Below are 22,086 nucleotides of genomic sequence, written 5' to 3' on the forward strand. Positions count from 1 at the left end.
TCTGCTGTCTCTCTCTCTCTCTCTCTTCTTTTCCCCATCTCTCTCCTTCTCTTTCTCCCTCCCCCCTGGGAGTGGGAGGAAAGGGGAATCTCCTCCTTCATAGACAGACTTCCTTACAGCGGTTTTCTCAGGCCTCCAGTCCATTCAAAGATATTTTGTTTTCTTCTTTCCTTCAAATGTTTTTCCCCTTTTTTTTCTTTTTTCTTTTTTTCATACTCTCTGTATGTATTGAAAGAAAATCCTTTCCTGACTTTGCTGCAAATCCACTGGTTCTGATCCCAGTCTGGTGCTGTCACACGGACCATCACTGTGGGGTGGGGGAAAATGAACTGAAAGGACCTGAACAATAATTGTCAACCTTACCCACACTCTGCTTCTGTTCTGCGAGGGGTTTCCCTCCTTGAGATTTGTGGGGAAGGGGGGAACAGAGGGTCTCAGATTTGTGCTTTCTGGTTTGATAAAAACAGGCTGGAAGGACGGCTATGGGTGCTGATGACAATAGGGCTTAGTGACACCGAATATGTTTCCCTCAAGGATGAAGAGAAGGGAGTCCGGGAAAGGGGAAGGCTTTGGGTCTTTTTCTAACTTGGCACCTGCCCAGAATGAGGCCTGCTTTATTTCTCTGTAGCTCAGCTTTCATAGGGATAGTTTCATTAATTTAATGCTCTTAAGAACATCAGCTGGGAGCTGTCAGTGTCCTGTAACATGGTGAAACATTTTTTCCTGGCTGGCTGTTGGAGGAACGAGTCAATTCTCCCTGGTCCAGGCGACATCCTTCGGCTCACAGACCTTCTGGCTCGAGACAGGCTTTTGTGTCTTCCCTCTGCAGCTCCTTTTCCGTTCAGCTCTTCCTTGGCCCGCTCCATGGCTCTTCTTTCTCTTCTCTCTTCTGCTGTCTGCCTGCCCGCCTGCATGCTCTCACAGCCCGACGAAACCCGCTCCCTGCTCTCTGTCTGTCTGTCTCTCGCTGGGCGGTTTCACACCACGATGGCATCTTGTCTCTGCAACAGCAAAGCCTCCCTCATCCTCTGGCAGCCTGCTGGTGCTTTCGGTGCTCTTCCCCTCCTCGCTCAGCTGGCAAGCATGAGCCTGCATGCCGCAGCCCTCCCTGCATTGCCCACCTTTCTGCACAACACCCACCACCTCCCTGTCAGGGTGGCTCCTCCCGAGCATCATAACCAAAGTAAAATCCATTAAACTAAAGGTAAAGTATATTTTTCTTCTTGAAGTAGCTGGGTTTTAACTCTTCAAGTACCAGAGACGTAGATTGTAAAAATAACAGAATCTGATGGTTGGAGGAAGCTGTTTTGCCCTTTCTAACTAGCCACGACCTTCCCAGGGCTCCTTGGCAACTCTCCTACTAAGAAATTTCGGAGTGCAAAGCACATGTCAAGGGACAGGGGTGGCAGGGTGGGTGCTGTGAGGCTGCATGTGCAGGTGTAAAGGAACCATGAGGATTTCTTAACCCTCTGTTCCTTCCTAAGAAAGGATGTTTCCCCTACCCATTAGCTCTGCTCCCCTTCCCCCTTCCTCACAGTGTATGAAGTGAAAAAAATCTTACACAAAGTCTATGGTACCTAAAGGGTTAAAAAACGTTGTATTGTACAAGGTCAGTAAGGGTCATTCTTGTGGCTTGGACAGTCAACTTTAAAGCATGTAAAAGATGCAGTTCAGGTGAGTACTGGCTGGTCTCAAGCAGATTCACAAATACAGTCCACCCTGTCGCTGCAGGCTCACACACACATGCGTGGATCTGCACACACTCGTGTACATCCTGGAGCCCGTGGGAGGGTGGGGAAGGGTTTCCAAAGAGCTGCCTGCATGATAAAACCAGAAACCAGCAGACAGAGATGACGAGCTGCCTCCGGGGGCTCCCGCCCGTGCTGTGGCTCCCTTTCCAGCAAAAGAGTTTGGTGCAGAGGTGGACTCACAGCCTCTGCCTTGGGCTGCGGCGCTTTCCGTCCTGCATACAGCTCCCACCTTACCGATTCCGTCCCCATGCACGCATGCACGTGGCCAGGGTCACGCAGGTTGGGCTGGATTGTGAAGGAAACTCACAGTGCCATGAACTCCCCAGATGCGTCTCCAGTATGGCCAGCCAGCACTTGGTGGCTGTTTTCATCCAGGTGCTGTAGTCGATGAGAGTGATGGGGAGGGGGTCCAGGTGGGATCTGGGCCTTCAACCCCATCACCCACCCACCCTGCCTTTTTGACCAGAGAAAGTGCAAACGACCCCAAATGGAGGCCTCACTCCAGGGCCTCTCTGTAGGTCCCTGTGCTGGAGCGTAGAGGGTGAGTGAGCAAGCGAGCGTGACCACGCGCAGCAGCTGCCAGTGCAAACAGTGAACCCAAGTGCCAGCTGGAGCTCCGGCTCTGCTTACTGGGGCTTTCATAATGAGTTTCAGGATGGAAAGGGTAGGTCGGGTCAGACCCTCTCTGCAGTGGGTTTCTCAGCCGTGTGGCTTTGGCTGGACTGCTAAGCAGGAAAGGTAGCTTTTAATACACCAGCCCCTGGCGGGGGAGAAAAAAAGGAGCAAACCTTTTTGCAAAATACTCCGAAAAAAAAAGGAGCGTCATGGTAGGCACTGGAAGAGGGCTGAGGCTTTTTCCTCTGTGCCCTAAAAGAGACTTGAGTTGCTTCAGGGGTGTGAGAAGGAGCAGCGTGCCTCCATTCTGGAGATGTTGGTACTGCATCAATCACAGCAGAGGGAGAGAGCTGCAGGCGTAAGGCAAAACAGCAGTGGGAATCTGCCACCCTGCTCTCTGCCCTCTGTACAGGTAGCTTAGCAAAAGAGAATGGATTAGAGACCAGAATTACCATTCCTGTGATACCTAGGGTTTTGCTGGCAGGGGAGAGTAACTCAGCCAGGGGAGTCAGCAGTGGGGCAGGGCGGCACCTTAAAAGCCAGCCATGTGCAGAAACCCACCAGGAGCTTGGTCTGGCCTTGTAGCTCAGTTTCTCTTGTTCTCTCGTAAGAAAGTCTTATAAGTTAGCAGTTGAAGCGTGGAAGGTAGGTAAACAGACTGGGAATGTTCTGGAAGGAGTCACTTTTTATATCAGTATTATTTTATTATTATGATTTCCTTTCTGATTTTTTTGTTGTTGTTTTAAATTACTGGTTTGATTTATGGTTTATTTTCAAGTTTGTTGCTTTTGATTTGGTTTGTTTGACATATTTTGTATTATTTTGCGTGGCTAGCCATCGCCGGCTGATTGTCACCCTCTGTAGTGATACATATAAGGGTTTTGTTCTCTCAATTTAAATACAGCCCAATAATAATAATAATTAAGCATGAAAGTAGGAGAACAACACCCAAATTGTCCTACTGGACAAAGTGCTCAGCACTGCAGTGGAAGGAACTGTCTCTACTCGTTCTGCAAACCCTCTTATTTCTATTTAATGTAGGTGTATGCGAAGCATGCAGCTTTCACTGCACTGCAAATTGGGAAAAGTGTGACTTGATTTAGCTGAGTCCTCAAGGCAAGTTTGGCCTAAACATCTGTTTGTGACTCAGGGATAGGAGTAGGACATTTGAAAAAAAATCATTTCTCAGTAAAAGAGCTTTGTGTTGATTAAAAAGCACCAGAAAAAATAGAAATGGTGCAGCATTTATCTACTCCCTTGCTTCTATCAGATGATGCTTTGGGGGCTTATAAGGACACCCCAGTTTCTGGCAGTATCTGCAGAGAGTTAAAAGCTGGTTTTTTGCAGTTTTACTCTTGTTGGATGCGATTGGATTTGCAGATTTGCCTTGAAAATGTATCCCTCTGTGTGCTTACCTGGGCTGATTGGTAATACTTAGTTTTTGAGAGAAGTCTGGTTTAAGATTTCCCAAAATGACCAGGTTACAGCTGGAGTACAGAAGTGGCAGGTTTTCTGTCCAGACTTCACCGAGATCCCAGACCCGTGGCATCTCCTGCCTTCCCGAGGACCTGACTTTCTTGCAGTTCTCCTGGTGCTACAGGCACAGCCATGGTGTGAGCCAGTACCTGGTGTGTGACAGAGCTGGTGTCTGCATCCGGCTTCCTACTGAGCAGATCTCACTGAAATTATGTCGTGCAGCTCAGTAAACACTGACATGAACAGAAGTGGTGGTTTACACCTTCCCCATCTCCTGAAAATCGGTCCTCAGACGGTTGTCTGCTGATACCCTGAGAACGTGCAGCTGTGTAGGGCCAGATTTCCAAAGGTGTCCTGGGATTTTCATAAACACCCTGAAGTTGTTTGGACAGAGTGAAACAGAAGTCAGGCACGCTACCACTTCTGAATATCCCACTGGGTACCCAAATACCTTGACAAACTACTGCCTCGCTCCTTTGCAAGACTTTTTACTAAAACTATTCCTATCTAAATACTTTCCCTCATCCAGCATCGTGGGCTCTTTGCTTGGCGATATCCTGGACGTCACCACTATGTTTTTTCACCTCCTTCAGTCTGTGGACAACTAATAACTTACAGCTGGGTATACAGACTCTTAAATTTAAGCCTCCTGGCAAAAGATTTGCTTTTCTTACTTACTTTTCGCAGATCCCTTCAAGGAAATTTGAGATCCCAGAGACTGCACTTTGGAAACAAGTGCTTTACCAGCCAGGGCAGGATTTGCCAGACTGCTGTAAAACAGGGAACTAAAGGGAAGGGTCTTTTATAGGGTAAAGTTGGGGGCTAAGCTTTGGGGCACACATGCTTACTAGCAGCAGCAGGACCCCTCTTGGCTAGCCCGCTTACTGTTTTAGTCCTTTGCTTTATTACATTTCAGTTTTGATGCCCCATTTCATTTCTGTTGGCTTTTTTTTCTTTTCCTTTAAAAAAAAAAAAAGACAACAACAAAAAGCTCTCTTCTTTTTTAATTTTATCTTCCTGAACCAAATTTTTGTACGTTTTATTTTAGATTTTTTTGTTATCATTTTCTTTTTTTTTTCTTTTATCTTTCCCATCTTTTGTTTTCTCCCCCTTCTTCCCTCTCCCTCCTGAATTTTCCCCCCTCGTAGAACCGTCTGCCCCCCCTCAAGACGTAAAATGCGTCAGCACCAGATCCACCGCCATTCTGGTAAGTTGGCGGCCGCCTCCGGCCGAAAGCCAAAATGGCGTCCTGGCTGGATACAGCGTCTACTATCGAGCGCTGGACTCTGAGGACACGGAGCTTAAGGAGGTGAATGATATCCCCCCAACCACCAGTCAGATCCTACTGGAGTCCCTGGAGAAGTGGACAGAGTATCGCATCACTGTCGTGGCTCATACGGAGGTGGGGCCGGGCCCGGAGAGCTCGCCAGTTATCGTCCGGACGGATGAAGATGGTAATTGCACTTTTTCTGATTTTGTCCTGGGTCCAGTGGTGAATACGTGTCCCTGCGGTGGGCTTCCCCCACGCTGGGGGAGGACGTGTCGAGTCCCTTCTCATGGCCGATCTGGGGTGCGAGGGCAAGGCCTGAATGAGGCCTCAGCACAGCCTCCCACCAGGAGGGATCCGAGGTGTGGAGCACCATTTGCTGCCATCTCCCAAAGACCCTCTGAGAATTGGGGTCTGTAGGGTCTTCCTCCCCCGCTTTAGGGCTGTTTTTTCTTATTTCTCGGGGATTTCATTTCAAGGTCGTGAGCCCTGTCTGCACGCTTTTCCTGAAAAGATTGTCTTACTGACCAAAGACACAGCTGAGGCAGCAAGGAACTGAAATCAGAGAAGAGGAGGAGGTTGCTTGCCAGAAATTATTTTAAAGTATTAAAAGACTTCTTCCCACACATTCCTTGTTACTAGCTCCTCTTTAAGTCAAAGTTTCGGTTAGTGGTAGAAAGGAAGAATCTGATCATTTATTTCAAAAAACGTTTAATGACAGTTTACATCCCAGTTCACTGATCCAGCTTAGAGACTTGTGCTTGGTGCACAGACACAAATGGTGATGGCCCTTGAACTTTCCTGGTATTTCTACAGTAAAATAAAACCAGGAAAACTGTGAATGTACGCAGGGAGGGAGAACAGAATACTGTGAGGGTGAGGTGGGACCCTCAAATAATATGTCAAATAAATAACAGAAGTCAAATCCAAACTCCAGTTTTCTTCTTCCATCCCAAAGAAGAAAGACTGAAAAAAAAAAATCAAACAGGTTTATCCCCCATGTGGGTCTCGTTTTCCTTACCATCTGCCCACATCCAAATGGGTAGATACCTTACTCAGAGAAATTAGGGTTTTCTTGCAGATGAAGCTCTCGAGCACTGTCCTTTTCTATTATCATTTCCAAAAATTCACCCCATATTCCATCCAAGACATCTCTTGTTTCTTGTCCTGAGATTAGGCAGCTGCTCTAACCACCAACCTGCCCTGTCTGAGAGAACAAGGAGCTCCAAGAGCAAGTCCCCTTCCCCATTCTCTCTACCCTAACGTCCCACAGGCATGGTCAGAGCTTTTCTGACTCTTTAGAAATTGGCTTTGCCCTCAGAATGTGATCTGGAATTACATGGCTTCTCCCATCCAAGTAAACTGGAAAAAACAAGGAGCCTGTCAAAGAATAACTAGACTGGGAGATGGACCTGTTCACATGCATCCAGATCTCTGAGCCACACAGATTAGATCCCCCTAAACTGCTTCCCTGTTTCATTGAATAAAGGCCAATGGCAGATGGTGGGGTATCCAGTTTGCAGGTTAAGTCTCCCCCTCCTTTCAGAGCTGTAGATTCAGTGTGCATATGCCCCAGAATTGAAGGGACAGGCTCCAGACAGAAATCTCCAAGTGACTCTTGTCCTTTTATTTCCTTCCTCGCAGTGCCCAGCGCACCACCTCGGAAAGTGGAGGTGGAGGTCCTGAACTCAACTGCAATCCAAGTGTTCTGGCGCTCTCCAGTCCAGAACCGCCAGCATGGCCAGATCCGCGGCTACCAGGTCCACTATGTGCGCATGGAGAACGGAGAGGCCAGGGGGCTGCCCCAGATCAAGGACATCATGCTGGCTGACGCCCAGGTAAGGATTCACGTCCTGTTGCAGTTTGTTTCTCTCTCATGGAAGTTTTGAGGGGGTGGGTGCTCCAGCTGCCTTGTCTCATCCCAAGTAACATATCGCTGGAGAAAGTAGATGAGCATCTCTGTGATAAAGATATATGTTATCTTCCTGCAGTTCATTTGCAGTCCCAGACAATAGCTATTGTGGAAGAGTATGAACTGCTCTCCCAGCTCTGAACTAAATGCCATCCATCCTCCTCTGTCTGGGAAATCTTTTAAGACAGACAAAGGCCACAGTGGAATCTACTAATTTCTCCCACTCTACTTCTTCCTTCATGCTGGCCTGGTAACTTCTGACCTTGTGTGGCTGCTTGCTCAGGGACTTCTTCCTCATGCTGTGTCTCTGTCTTTCCCTTCTTTCCCCTCTTGTATTCTCATGTGCAAAACCTCTCTTGTTCTCTGCCCAGTGGGAAACAGATGACACTGCTGAATACGTAAGTAAAAAAAAGAAAAAATCCTTCCGTCCTGGTTCTGTCCCTTCCCTTCTCCCACTTGCTGTTGTGGTGTGATATTTTCCTTTTCCTTTTTATTTTTTTAATTTCATTTTCAGTGCCAGTGTGCCTGTTTTAAAGCCTGATGTTGGTGTTCCCATTCACTGTCCCCACCCTGTTTGCTTTGCTCTGCAGCCCTGTGTGATTGTGTAGTTTGTCAGCGCGTGGCAGTCCTGCAGGGTTTTCCCCTCAGCTCTGAAGGAAAGAGTCTGCTGCTCCTCCACAGGGAAGCAGGCGGGACATTGAAATTGGGACTACCTTGAACACCTGCTTAGAGATGGGCTGGTCTGCAACTACCTTGCCTTGTGTCTGAAAAACAGTCAGGTTGTAAAGCATTGGGTATTTAAGGCCTCCTAAATTCCAAGGTATCAGGGAACAAACAAATGCTTTGTGCCCTGAAAGGGCCAAGATTCTTAGATATTTGTTCTGTTCAAAGCCCTGAATCACCGTTGGCCCTTTTACCTTTCAACTAGACCTTAAAATCAGCTTGGCTGTTTGGCATTTGATACTTCTGTTAAAATGCTAAATGGTTTCAGTGATCTTACAGCTACAAAGCAGTAGGAGAAAGCATTTCCTTCTTGGAATAGCAGGGTCCCAAGGTAATACATCATTAAAATGAATATATGCACGTCTCCTGGAGATTGCCAAGTGCCCTACAAAAGTGAGCAGCCTCTGTTTTACAGAAAGATAAACTGAGTCACATGAAAGGCAAAGTCGCGTGCCTGAAATGTTAATAAAAGTCAGTGGCATGTGTGAAAGCAGGACAGCTTTTTGACTTCCAGAAAGCAGACCTGTCTCTCTAGCTAATGGCTTCCAAACTTATTGATCAAAGTCCTGCTGGTTTGAAATACTGCTCTTCCACCGTTGCTCAGCTCTGGGGGCAGTACAAACACTTTAAGGACCAGCAAATTTTTTCCCAAGTGCTGCCCTGCGATTTAATATTTAAAGCACTGAGGGACAGTGGAGGGAAGGGGAAGGCCATCAAACATGCACAAAATTTACACCTCCCCCCTTTCAGAGCCTTGGTGAAAACCCTGCTGCATATGTCCCCATCCTGTTTGGTTTAGCACGGGTGTTCCTGTTACAACCCAGCCCTTTGAAGGGCCGAATACTTCATGGGGAAGGGCTATTCTGGAGGCCAGCCTTCTAACAAAAGCTCGTGGGAGCCAGGTGTGGTGAAGCCGATAGAGGAAGGAGGGTGCTGGGGATTTAGCAGAGAGCTTTAACGTGCAAGCAAAAAATGTCGTCTTGCACTTTGCGTTAAAGCAATCCCTTTAATATTATTGAAGGCATTAAAAAATATCCCTGAGGAGAGAAGGGAGGGGGGTGATGGAGAAAAAAATGTAATCTCCTTGAAACCGCTGAGACCTCCACTGAGACGGCATAGCGAAGGGGAACACTTTGAAGAGTGCAGCAGCATTTTGATGGCTGAGGCAGTTTGTGTTGAGATAGGGAACGTGTGAGAGGTAGATCTGGAAGAGAATACATTGAGCCAGGGCCTGCAGAGACACGCTGTGTTTACAGAGGGGCTGCCTGCAGCTGGAGCATGCGTGCTGCTCGCCAAAGGAATGTGGCTCTCATCCTCCTGCCAGTTGCCACATCTGCCTCGTTGCCGCAGAGCGTCTCATGGTTTCAGATTCAGTGAATGTTCCCGCATGCTAGAAAAGACCTGAGACTCCTGCAAGGAGAGACCTACCTGTGTGTGCGTACAGAATTATTTACACCGTTTTCCTTTGGAATCTCGCAAACAGGAAATGATCATTGCTGGGCTCCAGCCTGAGACTGCGTATTCCATTACCGTAGCCGCCTACACCATGAAGGGAGATGGTGCTCGCAGCAAACCCAAAGTGGTCACCACTAAGGGTGCAGGTAAGAGTCTTTTCTTGACCTGTTAGGATTCACCAGTTTCCTAACATCCTGCAGTCAAGAAGCTCCTTTCATCCCACCCTCCTCACAAAGAGGACAGACTTGCAACAAACAACTGCTGCCCCTGAAGAAAAAGTATTTCTAATAAGGCAGAAAACCCTTCATTCCTGGCAGGTAGCCTTCACTAAATGAGATAATTTTCTCTCCAGTGCTGCAGAAAGCCCCATACATACAGAAATGCAACAGAGGACAAATTCAGTGCTTGTGATCTTATGTACTGTAAATTCCAGAAGTACCAGAAGTAAGAGAATCTTTGCCCAGTCTGACCTGTATGGTGACACTGGAGAGACCCCGGCTTTGATGGCTGCACACAGAGGTACCTTGGGGAACAGAAGACCCAGAGGCCTGCTGTCATGGTGTTAACTTGCAAAGAGCTGAAAAGCAGCAGGGAGGCAGTGAAGACTTACACTGCCCAGTCTTCTTTTCTTTTAGTATCATGTCTGAACATAAGTCCCCTCTTTGCCTAGGAGTAGTGATCAGTAGGGAAGAAAAGGACTGACAGGATTGACCTTTTCTTGCAAGAATTTCTGCAACCTGGGCTCACTCTGCACATGCCATCTAGACTCATCCCTCCCTTTGCCCTATTCTTCATGGCGAAGTGTCTGTCAGCCTCAGTGCAGAGGACACGATGTCAGGCTAGGATGTCTGGGCCAGAAGAAAGAAATGACAAAGGGCAACAAGGTATTCCTTGTTCCTCCACACAGTTGTGCTGCAGGCAGAAAACAGAGGTCTGTGTTCCACCTGTCCTCTCAGCATCTGCACTCCTGCGGTTAGTGCTCTCACAGCTGGACCTTTGCTGTGCAGTAGGGGAAGGGTTTTGTGCCACAGAGTGAGAGTACCGTGCCCACACCTGGATTTGACCCTCCTTCAGCCCATTTGTTGTTGGCCTGTGGTTATCTTCTCTCACCCCATCACACTCTTGGTCATGCTGCCAGATGATGGCTTTCTCCCCTTGTCATTTCTTTTCGTTGTCTAGTCCCTTCCCATCCCTGGCTGATGATTATTCGTTTTCTTAGTTTCGGGGCAGTCATCTTCACCCTTCCTGTAGCAGCTGTATAACTGACATCATCTCTTGTTCCTGGGAGAAGGTTGTTCTCTGCCTCTGCCTTTGGTCAGAGCGATGCAATTAACCTGGAAACCTCTGTTCAGGCTCTGGAGGTAGCACAGACACTCAGCTCAGTGCACAGGACAGAGAGGGCTCAGGAGCACTGGCCTGAAACACACAGCGCTGGAGCAGCAGCTGCCCTCCATGCCCTTGTCTTTTTCTCTGTCCCAACTCACATCTTCATCCCATTATATGTTCTCGTCTTCAGAGAAGTGAATGAGAATTCAGCCCTTCTCTCCCCTCTTGTGTATCTTGCTTAGTTAAGAGATGGCACATAAGAGAACAAGGTTGTTTTCCAGGACACAGATGTTAGAGCAGGGTACATTTAGGTGACAGCATCCAAACTCCTGCCTTCACACCTTGTAGTGTCAGTGTGCTGTCAGAAGCCTTTTCCTTCATTCACTCTCTTCTCCATCCCCCTCTGGCTTTGCCCATGTTTCTTCTCACTCTCTGTTCTCTCCTCTTGTTTCCTTCTTTTCCTGAGGCTCTCTACCTTCTTCATTTTTCTCTCCTCGAGCCTTTCTCTCTCTGCCCTCCCTCCCTCCTTCCCTTGTCACTCTCTTGTCATCCTCCCTCATCTCTCCCCATTAGGATTTGTAGTGCAGGTGATCACTCACAGAGGGATGTTTTCTCCAGCACAGCGGCTATTACCCAAAACTCAATTTCCCCCAACTTGAAATAGCTATTTAATAAAAAGAAAAAAAAACTTTCAAATGGCTCTGTAACGTTCTTATCTTCTGTGCAGTGTTGAGTCAATATACCTTCTGAGAAGAGAGATTTCTTGCTTTATCATTCAGGGCTAGGGGCTGAATTTAAATACAGTAATACATCCAATTTTCTCCTTTACTGTCCAAACCAATTGTGAAATAAAACACTTCCCCCTGCTTTCTTCTCACCTTTCTCCAAACAATATTTGTTGTGCAAATGTAATATTTTCAAGCTCAGCTGATTATAGTAACATTTGTGATAAAACCCAAAACATAAAGGTAATGGCATTGTTTTTCTCTGTAATGTGTTTCTTCGGCGTTTCCGAGGGAGGCTCTCCCGGAACTGTTCCCTAGGCATTCTTTGGCAGTTCGCAATGAATAAAGCATTTGTTTCAGAGACAACCCCTCATCCCTGTGGTCAGATGTCAGTCGCTACACCAGGCAGAGTGGTTTCCCCAGTCTGACTTTGCCAAGATCCCTGACACATGCAGCATCCTTCCCTGCCGGCTCCCTCCTGCTCCCTTTGGTAGCTGCACTCCAGCTTTCAGCCTGCCAGCCTGCAGTCAGACTCGTGCTCGCTCCGAAACTCCATTCTCTTTCCTTTTCCTGTTCAACCAGAAGAAACACTAAGGCTCAGAGAAGGAAATTAGATCCCTAATAGTGGAGTGAATGTAAATGACGCGTGAGCTGCTGGAATTAATGCTCTGCTTTCTCCAGCTTCAGAAACCTCTGGGCCTACGCGTGTCATTTAACTGTGGCTGTGGGCTTGCTCTGCAGTCAGGCTGTGCCAAGGCTCATTAGACAGAGGCACTGCTGAGTTCCCGCAATATTCCCCAAACATGGAGGAACTAACTGACAGGATGAGGAGGGAGCTAGCTGAAAAGATACCAACACTCGGATGTCCTTCCCTTCCCTCAGAGGAGAGAAAGCGCGTAGTGCAAGCAGCAACTCTTCCTGCCCTCTGCCTTGCACAGATTTTGGGCTCTTGTTCCGACTCTTTGTGTGCTTCCTTCTTTCTGTACCCAACTGGGTGATCAGATGCCTGCCAGACTTGCTTCATCTGGCCTTGTGCCTGCTGCTCAGGACCTGAGGCTGCCCAGACTTCCTTTCCCATCCTTCATTACTTCACCCGCAGCTGCTCTGGCCTTCCCAGCCTGAGCCAATCTGTTCCAGTCTCTTTTTGCATGAGTTGTGCTGTGTGAGGGAGAGAGGGAGGGAGCGGGAGGACAGGAGTCTGGGGAACTCCTACATTAATTCTTCCCTGCCCTGCAAAGCAATGTGCTCGGGTGTTTGGGGCAGGGGGCTGGGATGCAGGACTCCTGAGTTTGTTCTTCCCAGCTGTGGTGAAGTATTTGGTCCAGTGATAAGAGAGAAGCAGTGCTCACCTTTCCTTCCTGAGGAAAGGGAGCAAAAATAAATCCAGAAATAAGTAAGAACGTCACAGCTGACACACTGGCAGTGCATCTCATCTCCTAAACCTGATAGAGACCATCTACCTGTAGTGGGTGGGTAGCAGCAGCCAGGTTTGCAGGGTGAGACACCGAAGCACACAGAGTCAAGGCGAAGCCTTGCCACTGATTTGAGGAACCTGTGCTACAGCTCAAGAGTCTCTGAATCTCCTCACCAGCCGCGCTGTCCCACATTTGACCGAAAGTGTCTCTGTTCTCTCCCAGTCCCAGGGAAACCCATCCTGTCTGTGCACCAGACAGAGGAGAATACTCTTCTGGTGAAATGGGAGCCTCCGTTGGATGCCGAAGGCCAGGTGATGGGCTACCGGCTCCAGTTTGGCCGCAAGGATGTCGACCCCCTGGCTACCTTGGAGTTCACAGCCCTGGAGGATAAGTACACTGCTCCCAGCATCCACAAGGGCGCCACGTATGTTTTCAAGCTGGCCGTGAAAAGCCGGGCTGGCTTTGGGGAGGAAGCTGTGCAGGAACTCACCACCCCTGAAGACATCCCCAAGGGTTACCCCCAAATCCTCGAGGCGAGCAACATCACTTCCATGTCGGTCCAGTTTGGCTGGCTCCCCCCCGTGCTGGCCGAGAGGAACGGAGCCATCGTCAAATACACCGTGGCCTACCGGGAAGCCGGTTCTCCCGGCAACCCCCTGGAAAAAGACCTGCCCCCCTCCCCAGAGAACTCGTACACCCTCAACGGCCTCAAACCCAACACCGCCTATGATGTTAAAATCCGTGCTCACACCAGTAAAGGCCCCGGGCCATACAGCCCGACTGTCCAGTATCGGACGTTCCAGCTGGATCAAGGTAGGACTTACCGGTTTCTCCTCCCTCTCTCTCCTTGTAACCGGGGCTGGTGCCAGGAGGCAGAGAGCTGGAGAGGTCAAGCCAGGCTCAGCCAGGCTCGTGAGTAAATGCAAAGCACTCTGGTTTCACACTCAGTCCCTCCGCTCCTCTCTGCCTTGTGCCAGGTAAGTCCCTTTTACCGCTTTCTTCTAAGTTAAGTCCGGACACCCTTCTTTCACTGGCACCTGAAGTGGGGTGCCAGTCGCTATACAGGTGGGAAGAGCATTTTCTTCAGCTTTTGCAAACAGCCAAAAGAAAACAAGAAAAATCAGAAAGCCTCAAATGTGACCTGGGATGGGTTTCCTCACCTGAGCATGCTCAGAAAGCCAGCACCTCGTTCCTGCAGCAGCCACCCAGACCCGTAGTGCGCACTGAGCACGGGCAGGGTGAGGGCAAGGCTGAGCACCCTCCCTCACCCTTCCCCAGGGTTAGACATGGGGACAGGGAGCACCGGGAGATGGACCTTGACAAAACTCAAGCAAAGTGTGGAGGAGGGAGCAAGCCCTTCCATTCCTGCAGCAGCAGCCAGACCCAAACTGGCAGACCCTTTTGCCAGTGCCTGACGTTGTCTTCCTTCTCTTTCTTACTATTCCTTCCCTCTGCTGCCTTTTCTTCTCCTCTGTCCCCTTCCTCCTCACTTTTCTCTCAGCAGTTTTACCCAAAAACTTCAAGGTGAAGATGGTGACAAAGACATCTGTCCTTTTGAGCTGGGAGTTTCCTGAGAATTACAACTCTCCCACCCCATACAAGGCAAGTGGAAGGGAGAAGTCAGAGCTGTGTTCCTTCTCAGTTTCCTGGGAGTCTTGTCTGTTGGTTTGAATAATAGATTATAAGAGCCACAAATTCTGGAGCCAGTTCTCAGATATGGGCAGATAATGGTTAATCATTAGATCAAGGAGGTGCGCTCCTTGAAATCAGGCCTCTTGGCTTGCACTCCTGCCTCTGTTACCAAATCACTACCTCCCTGGGCAAGTTACCACAATTTTCCCATTTCCAGATCCAAATTTCTTTTCTCAGAGAAGCTTTAAGGCCTTGTCCTGTGTCTGCCTTATGCCTGGGTACACTGCAGCACAAGAGACAGAAACTCACCTAGCTCCTATTCCTCTGTTTGCACCAGCTCTGGCAGAGCTGGGTGGAGCACTGCCCAGCCAAGCGCCTTATGTTCCCTGCAAACCAAAGCAAAGAGGAGAAAGGAAAAAGGCAAGCAGTATCCGTCTTGCTCATGGTACATCTTTGCTGCCTCTTCACCTCCCACAGATCCAGTATAATGGGCTGAATGTTGATGTGGACGGCCGCACCACCAAGAAACTCATCACCAACCTGAAGCCCCGGACGTTCTACAACTTTGTTCTCATGAACCGGGGCAATAGCATGGGCGGCCTGCAGCAGAACGTGGCTGCCTGGACTGCTGCTGACATGTTATCCAGGAAGCCAGAGGTGACCCACAAGCCCGATGCTGATGGAAATGTGGTGGTGATTCTCCCAGATGTAAAGAGCTCCGTGCCTGTCCAGTAGGTTTCTGATAAAGTACAGACTTGGTCTGCTCACTTCATGGTGCAGGGTGTCAGAGTTCATAGCACAAACCAGCAAGGACAGTGGCAGAGAGTGCGTTCCCTGCGTTTTCAGCCTTGCTGAGTCCTGTCTTTCGAAGCCACTTCCCAGGGTTAACGGGTTGCCACAGGAATCCAAAGGGAGCCATTTTACATGGGGCTGTCACTGAATCCAATAGCAGCAACAACAACTGTGCAAAATTACAAATAAGGGGCTTTCTGGGTTGGTCAGTGGGGCTGTGTGGGCAAACCTAGCCTCCCACCATCACTGTGTGCAATCTCTCCTTCTGTGGCTGATAGAAGGAGATTCAGTCCTCCTATTTCTTCTGATTATTCCCAACTCTTAGGGCTTACTACATTGTGGTGGTGCCTCTAAGGAAGTCCCGTGGAGGACAGTTCCTGAACCCCTTGGGCAGCCCTGAGGAGATGGACCTGGAGGAGGTGAGTGTGGGTGAGACTGAAGCCAGGTGTAGGGAGAGAGCAAACAGCTGTAGTGGACGTTACGGTGACCTGAGATCCTGGGTGGGTTTGGGGCATGTGATCCATGTTCTGAGTAGCTAACGTGAGGTTAGTTTCAGTGGCATAGTTTGGCTCTCCCTCCTCCCTGTTCCCCTGAAGGAGCTGAAGGCGTCAGGGCTCTCACGCTGTTTCTTTGCTTCCTCCAGCTCGTTCAGGACATTGCCAGGCTCCGACGCCGAAGCCTGCGTCACTCTCGTCAGCTGGACTTCCCCAAGCCCTACATCGCTGCCCGTTTTCGCTCCCTCCCTTCCCACTTCATCCTGGGGGACATGAAGCACTACGACAACTTCGAGAACAGAGCCCTGGAACCAGGGCAGAAATATGTCGTCTTCATCCTGGCGGTGCTCCAGGAACCCGAGGCAGTGAGTGCCGCCTGCTTTCCCTTGCCCTCCTCAGATGCTCGCGACCCTGCTGTCCCCATTATCGACCAGACAGCAGCTGCAGGGGCAACTCTCTTGTGAGCTGCCAGCAGGTCTTGTGCCCTCCTGGCATTCTCTGTAACTCTCTTCCACCAGATGCCAGGGCTTGAGGTTTTTTTTTCTCTGCAAAGGCCTTCCAGTCCAGCTGCAGAGCTTTTTGCGTGCGGCTATCAGAGCTGTTTGTGCTTGTGTCTGCGTACAGCAAATGTGCTCTTCTGTGCAGACAACAACACAAGCATCTTGTGCGCTGCTTCTGTGTTTTGCCCGTCTGCTTAGGCAGGACTTGCTACATTTGTGGCTCCAGCTTTGAGTTCAGAATGGGGGATCCTGAGCTCAGGAGTACACTCAAGTGCAGAGATCCCTGGGTCAAACCCCTTTACAGAGAGTAATTTCTTGTAAAGGCTGTCCCTGTATTCCTTAGGGCAGTGACCCCAGACATCCTGCTTTGAGAGCAGCGTGTCACATGTCCTGGTTATTACTAAGTTCCCCGTCATGCAGAAAGGGGAGAGGGTTTTTTTTCTGGAAAAGTAAATGTGCTCTCTGCTCATTTTACCACTTCAGTACCTCAGCTGATTTCAGTGATGTTGTGCTTGGCTTTATGAAAACAACTATTTTAATATTTACCTGTCCTTCCTCGTGAACAATAGGAAGCAGTCTAATTCTTTGTTGTTTTTAAATCCCCCTATGGAATAGGGGGATTGCAATAGCAGGGAGCTATTTGAAATTAAGGGTTTTCAGAGTGTTTTTTTTTTCCAAATAAATATTTAGTTGTGTGTTTGATATTAAAGGATTAGGCTGACACACCTGTGAATGGGTTTCTCAATCGGATTACTGCAGCTTGTGGTAATTTCTTCTTTAGAACAAGGTACTGCACACTCACTCATGACAGCCTGGAATCACTGCAGCTCCCTCCTATGCAGCAGAATTTCAGTCTTACTAAGAGCTGGTAGAGTTTCAAATACCCCGAGCCCAAATCTCCTGTTCTCGTCCTGTCCCAGACTTTACACTTGTACCAGGGCTTACCAGTTCTCCTTGGTGCACTTCATTTTCTGCAGTCTCTGTGTAAAATGGGGATGCGTCATTCCTAGGAGTGCTAGAAGACTGTAGCATTCATGAGAACGAGTGAGCAATGCTTGTTAGTTAGGACTCTGGTGGGTTTGAATGTGATTTTCTCAAGAGCACAGTTCATTGCAGAGAGAGCAGAGGTGACATTTTATTTTTTAATGTTTAATTGTAAGGGATTTTTTAAGTCACCAGACCAAACTGTTTCTAAGCATTATTTTTTGGTTCAATCCCTTCCCTCTTCCTCTGTAATCCCGTCTGACTGGCAGAATCCAGATGGTGACATGAGAACTTGACAGAAGTGTTTGTGTGATTGTGGAAACGGAGAGGTCTTTGGGATGTGCTGGAACAGAGGCACAGTCAACTTTTTTTTTAAATCCCCTTCCTGGCTATAAGATTAGGTGAGCCACAGGCATGAGCCAGCCTAAAACTTCATGTGAATATTGTCTTTTAATGGTCTGTCTTGCCTGAAGCGTTGGAGGAGGAAAAAACCTGTCACAGGGACACAGACACATGTTTTTTCTGTAGGTTGCAGAAGTTATTTTCTCTGTTATCACTTAGGCTGTGCGTCAGAGAGCCCACATCCTCTATAGCAATTTCTCTTCCATAATGTTTAGCCATTGTTTTCAGCCCCCATTCCCTCTCTGAACTCTGTTCCACTATCTTCCGTGTCTTCCAGACTTTTGCTGCCAGTCCTTTCTCCGACCCCATCCAGCTGGACAACCCCGATCCACAGCCAATCATCGATGGAGAGGAAGGGCTCATCTGGGTCATTGGGCCCGTCCTGGCCGTGGTGTTCATCATCTGCATCGTCATTGCCATTCTGCTCTACAAAAAGTAAGAGATGCTTCTTGCCCAGATCTGTGACGATTCTCAATGTCTCCAGGAATAACCCCTAAAGGGAGTTTTCTCCTCGGTCCTGAAGTTGTCAGCTGGGGGGCAAATCCTCCCACCAGCACCAGAGAGGAGTCCTGAGGCAGCAATGCTGAAATTGAAGGTTCTGGCTGGAACAGGAAGGATTAATAGCGGGTTGTCAGGACCTGCTGCTTCAGAGTCTACCCTATGGCACTCTCAGTAAAGCAGAGCTTGTCTAAATGTTGTGGCATACGTGCAATGAGTTTGTCAGGCCACTTGCCTGTCTCCCCCAAAAGAATTGGTCAGAGCTGCAGCCCTGGGCTCCCCCTTCGGGTGCTGTGAGGGCACAGTGGGGGCGATGCAGAGAAGCACCTTTGTGCTGTGGATTGGCTGAGACCTCTGCTGTTGCCAGGCTGCTTTTCAGCTGGAACTGGGAGATGAGCAGCAGCTGGGGGGTGTAGTGTGAGTCTGCAGGAGAGAAGAGTGAGCAGCCCCTGGAAATGTCTCCTTTTTCCTTGGGTTTCTGAGCAGCTCGTGGTGCATGGTTGGGGACAGGGGCACGCACAGGTCACACTGTGCAGCAGAAGAGGACAGGAAAGGAAGCAGATGCTGAGTAAGATGGATCAAGAAAAGGGGAAGGATGGCAGCTCTGGCCGGTGCAAGGGTGTCCTTAGCTGGGACATCGGTATGGAGAGAGTTCAATTAACCCCACGTCATCTTTCATCTGCACAGGTGTGTTTGCTTCTGCACCCCAGCATGTGTGAAGCTGCTGGACACGCACAAGTGCTCAGGGGAGCAGGGACTCAGGTGTTCCTTTTTGGTGCTCATTAGCACCGATCTAACTGGGGAATCACGACTAGTCCTACCTTCCAACTGTGTTACTAGGGTTAGAGCTGAGCAAATGTTTCTCCCTTCTCCTGCGATTCCTTTCTAATCTGAACATTGTCTTGTCTTCTCTCCACTTACTGCTTTCCTGGACAGCAAGCCAGACAGGTAAGAGCTCCAGATTTGCCATTTACTAAGGTTCTTTCTTTAATGGGCTGGCTGTGTGTTCGACAGTATTTATCATCTCTGGTGATGGGGCTGTGTCTGTACAGTTTCTACTGTTAGGTCTGTCCTAAAGGACACCCTGTGTTAGACTAGCACAGGGCCGTATTTGAATTGGGACAGAAAAAGCAAAGAAATCCTATCTTCCTCCTGCTTGTCCGTTCCTAAATATAATGGCCCTTTTCGAGCTGAGCAGCAGTGACAGTAAGCGGCTCATAAAATGTTGAGTTAATGGAGCAGAGAAACACCCATTTGTGTTGCAGTCAGAGGTGAAAGCGGGTTTTCTCCATGTCTGAGTGCTCCATACAGGCTGTCTCTGAGCCGCTGGCATGCTGGAAACAGAATCTCACCAGCTGAGCTGTCCTCGCCCCATTGCAAAAGCCATTCTTGCCCCATCAGCCAGGGACTTCTAACAGAGTTCGCTTCTAACTGCGGAGTGAGACTTATTTCGAACCATTTACAAGGCTGGGAGAGCTTTCACTGAAAGTAACTGATGGGTTTCGCCAATGAACTATTAACGGCAGTTTCAGAACTGCGGCAAAACTAAACTGCTCCCAAACTGCAGAGTGGTGTGATTCCAAAATGCTGCCCCATGCACTGCTGGCAGGGCTCACGCTACTACTTCTAGCTATTAATGACATTAAGAGACAGCTAACAATGTGCTGAATAACCTCCTCTCTGCCTAAGCAATTACCGTCATTGCTGCAGGCGTATTTCAGGAGGCATCGGTACAACCTAAGCAGGAGAGGTGAGGAGCTCTACAGCCATCTTGCTGGAAGGGCCAGGACAATGTTTACAAGCCTTGGGGTGTGGGTACACGTTCTCTGCCCACTGGAGTAGTTCTGCTTCCAGCAGCTTGTCACTGTTCCCTTGCCAGAGGTTATCACCTCCTCAGATCAGCACTGGGCTTTGCTTCCAAACTCTTTTCAAGGAGAATGAGCCAGGTCAGCAAAGACTTTTAAAGTGCCTCAGCTAACCTAGCCCATTTTGAGCAAAGTATATTATGAAGCACTCACATGTGCAGCTCAGCTGGCACGTTGGAGCAGGCTTCAGCTTCTGGCAAGGAGGTGAGAGAGATCGCAGCAGGCACAGCTGTGATCGGAGAAGATGTGTCTGTGCTGGTTTTGAAACCAGATTTTAGGGTTCTGTAGATCAAAAAAGATTGAAAACCACTGCTCTGACTTCTCTGTCTGCAGCAAGGCACTGAGAACTCCAAACAAGCCAACAGAGAAATAGCAGTACTTTATGTCCAAGGTCATGACCAGGAGATTCTGTACTTTTCCAAATGATTATGTTGGCTCTAGTTCTTTCAGGCTGAAAGTGGCTTAGCCAGAATTGGAACACTTCTACTTGCAGAACTCTGCAGAGTTCAGGGGAGGCTGTTGGGGGAGGCTGAGGTGTGAGTTCACAGTACCTCAGCTGCTCCTCGTTGCTTATCTGTATACCTGCTGTGTGAAGGGGAAACTTCCAGACTTGGCTGAAAGCTACTGGGCAGTTGTAAAATCCCATCAAATACTGCACTGACAGAACATTCCAAACCTCATCCCTTTTCTGATGCGTTTTATGTAATTTACATCGTTGTTCAGGACGTGGCTGTACCTGGCCCTGATTTATGTGGGAGCTATACTCAGGCCTCAGTGTGGCCCGTGTAGCTGAAAACTAAGAGGTCTGTAAGCTAAGAGGCTTTGTCTTTTTTTTTTTTATTATTATTATTTTTTTAAAGCAAACGGAAAGATTCAGAGCCACGGACGAAATGCCTCCTGAACAACGCTGAGATCACCCCTCACCACCCGAAGGACCCTGTGGAAATGAGGCGCATCAACTTCCAGACTCCAGGTAACCAGCTGCAAACCAGCCTCCCACACTGGGAAGGCAGGAGCGGAGCAATTGCCCTTTCCTCGGCCCCTTCCTGCCGGGCTGCTGCAGTGCTGCTGCCTTTGAGACCCAGCGCTAACCTGGGCTGCAGCCGAGGAACCTCCAGTCTTGTCTGTGCCAAGCAAGACTGCTGCAAGAAACCTTTGCTGGGAAACCGCAAGGGCCTTGCAGGCTCCACCCAGCAATTGCGGGGCGGGAAGAAGGGCTTTTCTGGAAATCCAGCTAAATTGGTGCGTTCTGGGCCAAGTACAAGGCTGCGAGTGCCGGGGCCGTGCCGAGCTTGCCCGACCAGCACTGCTGCCGCACAGCGTCGTGCCTCGTGCTGGGAGACCCCGGGCCCGTAAAGGTGAAGCATGGCAGGCTGCCCAGCGCACATTGCTTCACCCACATCTGTAACGGGTGCTTTCTGCATACGTCCCAAAGCACTCCCGTTGGGATCCGGGTCTGCTGTGCGGGTTGTGAGGACAGAGAAAGGCAGCTGGATGCTTGATGCAGACGAGATGGCGTCTCCTTGTGTAGTGTAGCTGCCGAGCTAGCGTGTCACTGCACCTAACTTCTGGCCAGAGAGGCCCACTGCACCCTCCCTTCTACACACGGGTGTCCCCACGTACGTGCATGTCTAAGCTGCCTGCATGGCACCTCTGCAAGCCACCAGTGACACAGCCCAGCCCGGGCATGTCCTCGGACACACAGGTGGTGATGCTGAGCAGTGCCTGCGCACTGGTACGCACCTCTGCTTCCCACTTCCTGGTGCTTGAGGATTTGGAAGGGAATTTATTGTGCTTTTGGGGGCTGGCTGTTGTTTTCGGTTTGTTTGTTGTTTTTTATTTTTGCTGTTTTGTGCTTGTTAGTAATGTTTCTGCAGCTCCTGTTTCCCCTTCCCATCCCAGTCCTGTCCTTAGCGTTGTCTGAGTTTTCTTAGGGTGAGACTGGCAAGTTGGTAGGTGCCCGGAGTGCAGGGATCTTTGGGGCAGTGCTGAACTGAGTGTTTCATATCAAAAAGCTAGGAACAACCCATTGGTATGAGTCCAGGCTTAGGAAAGATTAAGTCTCAGCTAAGGGATGGAAGTGGGTTTAATCCAGCGTGCAGGGACTGAATGCAGAGCAGCTGAACTGCAGCTGGGTCCCGAAATCAGCTCTTACCCAGAGGTGCTCTTGCAGGAGAGTCTGAAGGTGTTTGAGATCTGCAGCAGGAGGGCAGGCTTCAGTCTCCCTGAGCGTGCAAGGGACTGAGCAGGGCAC

The 22,086-nt window shown here is 49.2% G+C and overlaps 1 protein-coding gene across 4 annotated transcripts in view; it reads left to right on the forward strand.

Moving 5' to 3' along the window:
• PTPRS (protein tyrosine phosphatase receptor type S) overlaps positions 1-22,086 on the forward strand; it is a 156,682-nt gene that overhangs the window by 113,596 nt on the left and 21,000 nt on the right. For all 4 annotated transcript variants that reach the window (XM_050715649.1, XM_035567748.2, XM_050715652.1 and 1 more), the window contains exons 11-20: positions 4,991-5,296; positions 6,754-6,947; positions 9,228-9,345; positions 12,888-13,478; positions 14,170-14,267; positions 14,775-15,028; positions 15,415-15,508; positions 15,733-15,948; positions 17,747-17,904; positions 20,693-20,805. In XM_050715649.1, coding sequence (XP_050571606.1) covers positions 4,991-5,296; positions 6,754-6,947; positions 9,228-9,345; positions 12,888-13,478; positions 14,170-14,267; positions 14,775-15,028; positions 15,415-15,508; positions 15,733-15,948; positions 17,747-17,904; positions 20,693-20,805 — 2,142 coding nt within the window. The remainder of the gene's footprint in view (positions 1-4,990; positions 5,297-6,753; positions 6,948-9,227; positions 9,346-12,887; positions 13,479-14,169; positions 14,268-14,774; positions 15,029-15,414; positions 15,509-15,732; positions 15,949-17,746; positions 17,905-20,692; positions 20,806-22,086) is intronic.

Source organism: Cygnus atratus, chromosome 26 (genome assembly GCF_013377495.2).
Source record: "Cygnus atratus isolate AKBS03 ecotype Queensland, Australia chromosome 26, CAtr_DNAZoo_HiC_assembly, whole genome shotgun sequence".
In the NCBI taxonomy this organism is placed as follows: domain Eukaryota; kingdom Metazoa; phylum Chordata; class Aves; order Anseriformes; family Anatidae; genus Cygnus; species Cygnus atratus.